The following is a 9,444-nucleotide window of genomic DNA, read 5'->3' on the forward strand; positions in this document are numbered from 1 at the left end:
ATCCCTGGTGTAAATCTCACTTGATCATGGTGTATAATCTTTCTGATGTATTGCTGTATTCGGGTTGCCAATATTTTGTTGAGGTATATCACATTTTCTTTATTCACTCATCTGTAAAAGGACATTTGGATTGATTCCCCCTTTGGCTATTGTGAATAATGCTACCATTAAACATCAGTATCAAATATCTCTCTGAGACCCTGCTTTCTTTTGTTTTAGGTATGCATCCAGAAGTGGAAATGTTAGACCATATGGTAATCCTATTTTTAACTTTTTGAGGAACCTCCATACTGTTTTCCACAGCAGCCACACCATTTTACATCCCCACCAACAGTGCATAAGTGTTCCCTTTCACCACATCCTCACCAGCATTTATTCCTGTCTTTTTATCATAGCCATTCCAACAGGCATGAGGTAATATCTCATTGTTGTTTTGATTTGAATTTCTCTTATGGTTTGTGATGCTGAGCATCTTTTCATATGTTTGTTGGCCATTTGTATATCTTCTTTGGGGAATTGTCTATTCAAGTCCTTAACCAATGTTTTTAATGGAGTTATTTGTTTTTTGGTGTTAAATTGTACAAGTGCCTTATATATTCTGGATATTAACCCCTTATCAATATATGATTTGCAAGTATTTTCTCCTATTCCGTAGGTTGTCTTTTTTTTTTTTAAAGATTGGCAACTGAGCTAACAACTGTTGCCAATCTTCTTTTTTTTTTCTTCCCAAAGACCCCCACTACATAGTTGCATATTCTAGTTGTGAGTGCCTCTCGTTGTGCTGTGTGGGATGCTACCTCAGCATGGCCTGATGAGTGGTGCCATGTCTGTGCCCAGGATCCGAACTGGCGGAACCCTGGGCTATGGAAGTAGAGCCCACAAACTTAACCACTCAGCCAGGGGGCCGGCCCCAATAGGTTGTCTTTGCATTCTGTTGATAGTTTCCTTTGATGTGCAGAAGTTTTTAAGCTTGATATACAGTCATGCATTGCTTAAAGATGGGGAAATCTGAGAACTGCATCATGTGGTGGTTTCCGAGTTGTGCAAAGATCATAGAGTGTACTTACACAAACCTAGATGGTATAGCCTACTACACACCTAGGCTGTATGGTATTAATCTTATGGGACCACTGTTGTACATGTGGTCCATTGTTAACTGAAACGTTGTTATGTGGCACACGACTGTAGTCTCATTTGTCTATTTTGCTTTTGTTGCCTGTGCTTTTGGTGTCATATCCAAGAAACCATTGTCAAATCTAATGTCCTGAATCTTTCCCCCTATGTTTTCTTCTAGGAATTTTATAGGTTTAGGTCTTTAATCCATTTTGAGGTAATATTTGTATATGGTGTAAGTTGAGGGTCCAACTTCACTATTTGCAAGTGGATATCCAATTTTCCTCACACCATTTGTTGAACAGACTGTCTTTTCCCCATTGTGTAGTCTTGGCATCCTTGTTGAAAATTATTTGGCCATATATGCAAAGGTTTATTTCTGGGCTTTCTTTTCTGTTCCATTGGTTTATATATCTGTCTTCATGCCAATGCCACATCATCTTGATTACTGTTGCTTTGTAGTATTTTTTGAAACCAAGAAATGTGTAGTCTTCACCTTTGCTCTTTTTTTGTAAGATTGTATTGGCTATTCAGGGTCCCTTGAGCTTCCATGTGAATTTTAGGATTTTTTTTCTATTTCTGCAAATAATGATGTTGGGCCTTTGATAGGGATTTCATTGAATTTGTAGGTTCCTTTGGCTGGTGTGGCCATTTAACAACACTAAGTCTTCCAGTCCGTGAGCACGGTGCGTCTTTCCATTCATTTGTATTTTCTTTTAGGAATAGTTTCTAGATTTCAGTGTACAAATCTTTTGCCTCCTTGGTTCAGTTTATTCCTTAGTATTTTATCCTTGCTGTTGCTATAGTAAATGAGATTTGTTTAAAAATTTTTTTTGGATTGATCATTGTTAGTGCATGGAAATGCAAATGATTTTTGAAAAATTTTTATATTAAGGTGCTATGTGGTATTCTGTTGTATGCATAGCACAATTCGCTTAACCGGTCTCCTATTGAGGAATATCTATGTTATTTACAAAGCTTTGATGTTACAAACAATGCTGCAGTGAATAGTCTTGTGAACATCTCATTTTTCACATATATCTGTTGGATAAATTCCTAGAAGTTAAATTTCTGTATTAAAGGATATACACATTTAAAAATTTCATAGATATTGCCAAAGCGTTATGATTCTGACATAAAATAGTCACAATTTGTGATGGTATTTATTACAAATTATGAGAGCATCTATTTTCTCCTCCAATTTGCTCTTTTAATGGTAATTTACTTTGTCTTTCTTCCAAAGCAGATTCACAAATTACACATTTATGGTCGAGAGTCCAAGAAAGGGTTTTATGTTGATTTCTGTGGCAATTTGATGAAAAATATGAAAGAGATATGGGCCAGTGAACTTTTTCTAAAATATAGCTGAAGGAAACTCGTTGAGAATCATCTACTAAAAGTGATGTATGTACAATAATCTATCAGTAAAACTTTGTTAGTCATCCTTTATTGGACTTGTCTTTCTTATGATTCACAAATCTTAAAAATTCTGTGATTATCATTTTGTTATTAAGATAGTTCTCTATTTGTGGAATTTGTCATTTAATGCTGTTTAGTGTTAAGGAGTCTTGTCAGCAAGAACTAGTTTAAAAGCCATGTGCTGTCATGTAATGGAGTGGCTCTCCTGTCAAATTTATTGCATTTCCCAAGGAGGAAAATATAACTTCTGCAAATTGTATGTTTAAGTGACATTTAATGTATGGAAGACAAGAATAAAATCAGTATACCAGATACAGAAGGCTAGTTTGTATATTTGGCAATGGTACTTGAATACTTGACAGAGGACTTGAAATGTGTAAAAGCTTCTCTTGGTTAAAAAGTTGCCTGAGTCTATCAGATTATCAAAGTGTTCCATTCAAGAAAGGCTCATCACTTGCTATTCCAGTAGAAAGCAGCAACCCTGTCACCTAAACACAACAGGAGGTCTTGCAAATTTCAAGAAAAGTAAATGGAATGGACTAAAACATGTATGGCGGAATAAAATTGGAAATAAAATTTGAAGCCATCCGATTTAGAGAACTGATTTGTGATTTGCAGAGATTACCAATCGACAGTTAAATTATAGAACATGAAAGTTGGAGAGGCTTTTAGAGCTCATCCAGCCAAACCTCTGTAATGAGGAGAAAATAGACCTAGATTGGTTGGTCTGTGAGCTAAAGATCATATCAGACTGGGGAAAAGGTCGATGTGTATGTGTATTCCAAGTGGCAGTTTTGGATTTATTCAATATTGAAAGAATTGTATGCAGATCTCAAGTTGGTCTTATGTTACACACACACACACACACACACGCACAGAGGCATACATTGGGGATATTGTGGGTTTGGTTCCAGACCACCACAAGAAAGCAAATAGCACAATAAAGCCAGTCACAGGAACTTTTTGGTTTCCCAGGACATATAAAAGTTATGTTGACACTATGCTATAGCCTATTAAGTCTATTAATATTAAGTGGCATTATGTCTGAAAATATATACATGCCTTAATTAAAAATACTTTATCGCTAAAAAATGCTAACCATCATCTGAGCCTTCTGTAAGTCATAATCTTTTTGCTGGTGGAGGGTCTTGCCTCAATGCTGATGGCTGCTGACTGATCAGGGTGGTTATTGCTGAAGGTTGGGGTGGCTGTGGCAACTTCTTAAAATAAGACAACAGTGAAGTTTGCCACATTGATTGATTCTTTCTTTCATGAATGATTTCTCTGCAGCATGTGATGCTGTTTGATAGCATTTTACCCACAGAACTTCTTTCGAAATTGGAATCAATCCTCTCAAACCCTGCTACTGCTTTATTGACTAAGTTTATGTAATATCCTAAATTCTTTGTTGTCATTTCAATAATCTTCACAGCATCTTCTCCAGGAGTAGATTCCATCTCAAAAAACCACCTTCTTTGCTCATCCACAAGAAGCAACTCCTCATCTGTGAAAGTTTAATCATGTGATTGGAGCAATATAGTCACATCCTCACGTTCCACTTCCAATTCTAGTTCTCTTGCTGTTTCCACCACATCTGCCGTTAACTTCCTCCGCTGAAGTCTTGAACCCCTCAAAGTCACCCATGAGGTTTGGAATCAACTTCTTCTAAACTCCTGTTAATGTTGCTATTTTGACCTGTTCCCATGAATCACAAATATTCTTAGTGGCATCTGGAATGGTGAATCCTTTCCAGAAGGTTTGCAATTTACTTTGCCCTGGTCCATCAGTGGAGTCACTAACTGTGGCAGCTATAGCATTACAAAATGTATTTCTTCAATAATAAGACTTGAAAGTTGAAGTTACTCCTTGGTCCATGGGCTGCAGAATGGATGTTGTGTGAGGAGGCACGAACACAATATTAATCTCGTTGCAGTCTCCATCAGAGCACTTGGGTGACCAGGTGCATTGTCAATAAGCAGTAATATTTTGAAAGGAATCTTTTGTTCTGAGAAGTAGGTCTCAATGGTGGGCTTGAAATATTGACTCAACCATGTTGTAAATAGATGTGCTGTCATCCAGGCTTTGTTGTTTGATTTATAGAGCTTAGACAGAGTACCTTTAGCATAATTCTTAAGGGTCCTAGGATTTTCAGAATGGTACATGAGCATTGGCTTTAACTTGAAGTTACCAGGTACATTAGCCCCTAATGAGAGAGTCAGCCTGTCCTTTGAAGCTTTGAAGCAAGGCATTGACTTTTCCTCGCCAGTTATGAAAGTCCTAGATGGCATCTTCTTCTAATATAAGGCTGTTTTGTCTACATTGAATATCTGTTGTTTAGTGTGGCCACCGTCATCTTTATCCTGGTTAGATCTTCTGGAGAACTTGCTGCAGCTTCTATGTCAGCACTTGCTGCTTCACCTTGCACTTTCTTGTTATGGAGATGGTTTCTTTCCTTGCAAGTCATGGACCAACCTCTGCTAGCTTCAAACTTTTCTTCTGCAGCTTGCTCACTTCTCTCAGCCTTTGGAGGATTGAAGAGTTAGGACCTTGCTCCGCATTAGGCTTTGGGTATAGGGGATGTTGTGGCTGGTTTGATCTTCTATCCAGACTACTAAAACTTTCTCCATATCAGCAATAAGGCTCTTTCGCTTTTTTATTTGCGTGTTCGCTGAAGTAGCACTTTTAATTTCCTTCAAGAACTTTTCGTTTGCATTCACAGCTTGGCTAATTGTTTGGCATAAGAGGCCTAGCTTTCAGCCTGTCTTGGCTTTTGATATGTCTTCCTCACTAAGCTTAATCATTTCTAGGTTTTGATTTAAAGTGAGAGACATGCGACTCTTCCTTTCACTTGGAACACCCATAGGCCATTGTAGGGTTATTAATTGGCCTAATGTTAATATTGTGTCTCAGGGAATAGGGAGGCCAGAGGAGTGGGAGAGAGAAGGGAAATTGCTGTCCGAACACACATCTATTCAGTTTGCTGTCTTATGTAGGTGAGGTTTGTGGTGCCCTAAAACAATTATAGTAGTAATCTCAAAGACCACTGATCACAGATCATGATAACAAATATAGTAATAATGAAAACATTTGAAATTTTGCGAGAATTTCCAAAATGTGGTGCACAGACATGAAGTAAGCAAATGCTCTTGGAAAAATGGCACCAACAGACTTGCTCAAGGCCACAGACCTTCAATTTGTAAAAAGTGCAATGTGTGAGAAGAGCAATAAAATGAAGCGCAATAACACGAGGTATGTCTGTGACTATGTTTATTTTTTTTTTTTTAAAGATTTTCTTTTTCCTTTTTCTCCCCAAAGACCCTGGTACATATTTGTATTATATTCTTCGTTGTGGGTCCTTCCAGTTGTGGCATGTGGGACACCGCCTCAGCGTGGTTTGATGAGCATGCCATGTCCGCGCCCAGGACTCCAACCGACGAAACACTGGGCCACCTGCAGTGGAGCGCGGGAACTTAACCACTCGGCCGCGGGTTTATGTTTTTAAGCATTGTGGCATGCTGACTATTATATATAAAACATCTAGGAAAGCAAAGAACTCGATAACCTGGAATATAAGAAAAAATATACAATATGGCCATATAGAGTAGTGATTAAGAGGGCAGTGTCTGATCTGAATTTCAGTTCCATGACCGTGGGACTTTGTGTCTTGGTTTCCTCATCTGGAAAATGTAGCTAACAAGTGTTTATCTGCCTCAAAGGGCATAAGGATTACATGAGATAACCCAGATAAAGGCTTAGTATAGTGATATACTAATATTATAGTATTCATATATAGTGTTATTCTATAGTAAAATATTGTTTTGTCAATAAGTGCAAGAAAAGAAGACGGGTCAAAAAGCACTTTCCGAATAAAGTCAAAATACGACACTAGCACTTTCAGGTCAATGGGACTGACCTGGACCCCCCACGACAAGGTAGATGGGATCAAACGACGTAGACCGCCTTAGCAACAGGCCCCCAACGAAGGTGTGTCTTCGCAGCCAATAAGCGCCTGCGCCGCGGCGGAGGGAGCCGGTGGACGACGGGACGCGGCAGAGGGAGGCCGCGCCACCTCTCCTGCCTGAGCCTCGGCCCCACAGAACGGCGGCGGCGACGGCGGCGCTTTGTTTCCGCGGCTCCTGCGGCGGTGGCGGCGGCAGCGGCCTTCGAGCTGTGGGGAGGATCCAGCAGCAGCTGCGGTGACGACGACGACGAGGCCGGTGCATTTCTGTGGTAACCGGGCGCCGGGAGCGCAGAGTGGTGCCCTCCGCTCGCTGAAGCCAAGTAGGCATTGAAGCGAAACCGTGACTGCTGAACCCCTGAGGTAAAACAAGCCCGTCTCCCGGGTCCTGGCGGCTGGGCCTCCGCGCCCTCTGCGTCGGGAAGCGCTGGCGTGAGGGCTGAGGCTGGCGCGTTGCTTGGCGGCGAGAGGCATCCTTTTCCCTTTGGGGAGAAGGCTTCGGCGCTAGACTCAGGCCGGGGTGGGGGTGGCGTGGGGGGCGCTCCCTCCAGCCTCCTGGGCCGCCGCGGCTCAGCCGCCCTCCTCTGTTGCTTCTCCGGAGCTGGTGGGATTGAGACTCCCAAGCCGGAGGCGGGTGTTGGTATCCCGGTCATTCCTCCTAATCTTGGGGCCTGGAAACTGCGTGGGGCAGCGGTGGGGGTGGGGGGTGGGAAGCGGGGGAGGGGCGGGCGAGCAGGCGGGAGGATGCGAGATCCTGGGACAGCTCAGTGGCGTTTCGGCTGCTGGAGACGGGAAGTACCCCGGCCTTGCGGAATGTTTTTTTCGGCAGCCCCTGGGGTCAGTCCGTTTTTTGGGGGTGAGTGGGAGGGCTTGCCTGGCATTTCCGTTCTTTCTGTGCGCTGATATCCTTGGGTCTACCTCGAGGCGGGGGATACTAACGCAGGGTTTTCCTCCTGGAGGACTCGTGTGCGTTGCTTTTTGTGAAGTCTGGCTTTAGTGGGTGGGAAGGCAGACCTCAAACGTTTCTCCACTTTCTGGGCAAATTTCGAGCAAAAGTAATTAGAGCCTATTTATTTCTTCCACGAGGGATGGGAAGCTGGTTAACGTGGGTTGATGGGAAGTAAGATTTATTGCAAGGGAAGCTGTGCCTGGCAGGCCACCTCTTAGCAATCAAGTGCGTTTGGAGGCTGTTTTTCTCTTGTGCTTTTTTTTTCTTTTAAAGATTGTATTTTTCCTTTTTCTCCCAAAGCCCCCCAGTACACAGTTGTGTATTTTCAGTTGTGGGTCCTTCTAGGTGTGGCGTGTGGGACGCCGCCTCAGCGTGGCTTGATGAGCGGTGCCGTGTTCCCGCACCCAGGATTATGAACCGGCGAAACCCAGAACCGCCGAAGCGGAGCGCAGGAACTTAACCCCTCGGCCCTGGGCCGGCCCCTCTCTTGTGCTTCTGATTTGCGTCCTGATAGTGTCTAAAAATATGGGTTGTTCATATCAGATGTATACCACTTTTACACAGCTGGCTGGCTTGCTTTTCAGGCAGTTTGACGTTTGACTTTTCATCCCTAGTGAATTAAGTAATTTTTCTACTGTGAGATGTATCCTTGGCGCCTAGTGGCAAAGTAAAGAAAATTACAGGGAGCAGGGATCAGAATTCCATTCGTAGCTGGCAAAAAGGTGCCTTTGAGTAACTGTTAGGATGGTATACGTTTCTAGAGCACTTTAGCTAGCGTGTAGAGTTTGGGAATGAGCCTCTGATACCTCTTATGCCTATTTTTCTGCATTAACAAGCAGTAGATAGATGTTTTTTTTCCCCTCAAGAAAAAAAAATACGCTTTGGTTCTTAGATTATGGATCCGTAATTGTGTAAAGATTGTCGCTTTGGTTTCTGAACTTGTGTTAATTGGCCCAAGTACAATAAACCTTTATTTACGGGTTATTGGGCACATGAGGTACCCAGTACAACTTGTTGGTTGTTTATTATCAGGCATTCATGTTCATATACATGAAGGGTGTACCTTACAGTTAAATATGACCTTTAGATTTCACTAAGTCTCACAAAGTCTGCATTTAAGACCATAGGTTGAACTTGGATTTTCTCTCGTTCTTTAGGGTGAACAAATTATTTATGTCTAGACTTTCAGGATAGAATTATTCATGTTATGCCAGGGTCACTTTTTCTTATGGGTCTTGAATTTCTGTAGATCTTGTTGCTAAGAGTAATAATCATAACTAAAATCGAGTGCTTATTGTTAACCTTTACCTGTATAATCTTGATTACTTCTCGAAACAACCCTATGGAGAAGGTACGTGGTGTTCCTCATTTTACAGATGAGGAGGAAACTGAGACAGAGAATCAAAGAACTTGACCAAAGTTATGTAGTTTGTAATTGGTGGAGCTGGAATTGAACCCACTCTTGACTCTGAAGCTTATGTTCTTAACCACAAGACGTTAATGCCTCCTTGAGCTGCCAGATGTAACGCGATTCTGACCATTTTAATTTGGCCCCAGTATTATAATGGAAGAAGTTCATGGTAGCTACTGTTGTGGTCATTTGGTGTAGGTCTTTGAGTTTGTAGCTGTTTATAATATTTTGACTTGTGTGTCCAGATGAGATAGTGAGATAACCGAAACATTTAATTCCAGGAGAGTCTTAAGCTATGTGAAAAACCGTCTGTAAAGAACCACAAATATAAATGTAGAGAATTAATTTTAAAAAGTTTTTCCTTCCTGATTATTTACTATGAAGGAGCTCAAAGTGGGTGTTGAGAAGAACTTTCTCAGGCTGAAGTGTCATTCATCTCAAGTCATAATCGTAGTTAAAGGATAATGTAACAGTAATGCTTGAGTGAGTTGAACCCACAATACTGAATCACTCTTGATTCTCTTATAATATGAAATAATACGAACTATATAATACATTATCATTAACTTTATTTTACACAAATAGTTCCAGGTG

At 41.4% G+C, this 9,444-nt stretch overlaps 1 protein-coding gene across 2 annotated transcripts; it reads right to left on the reverse strand.

The window, feature by feature from the left end:
* Positions 1-5,790: 5,790 nt before the first annotated feature.
* LOC139044259 (uncharacterized) lies at positions 5,791-8,296 on the reverse strand. 2 transcript variants are annotated; one of them, XM_070503719.1, is made up of 2 exons: positions 6,446-8,296; positions 5,791-5,982 (listed from the first exon to the last, which is right to left on the reverse strand). In XM_070503719.1, the coding sequence occupies exon 1, from the start codon at positions 7,141-7,143 to the stop codon at positions 6,475-6,477; it is 669 nt and encodes a 222-aa protein (XP_070359820.1). In that variant the 5' UTR covers positions 7,144-8,296; the 3' UTR covers positions 5,791-5,982; positions 6,446-6,474. The 2 variants fall into 2 exon arrangements, with proteins under 2 accessions (XP_070359820.1, XP_070359819.1); XM_070503718.1 differs by having other exon boundaries at positions 5,791-6,094.
* Between the last annotated feature and the right edge of the window lie 1,148 nt (positions 8,297-9,444).

Source organism: Equus asinus, unplaced genomic scaffold (assembly GCF_041296235.1).
Source record: "Equus asinus isolate D_3611 breed Donkey unplaced genomic scaffold, EquAss-T2T_v2 contig_736, whole genome shotgun sequence".
In the NCBI taxonomy this organism is placed as follows: Eukaryota; Metazoa; Chordata; class Mammalia; order Perissodactyla; family Equidae; genus Equus; species Equus asinus.

Bases quoted from the DNA above. Each gene is read 5' to 3' on its own strand.
- LOC139044259 (XM_070503719.1), bottom strand. From the start codon at position 7,143: ATGACCGGGATACCAACACCCGCCTCCGGCTTGGGAGTCTCAATCCCA.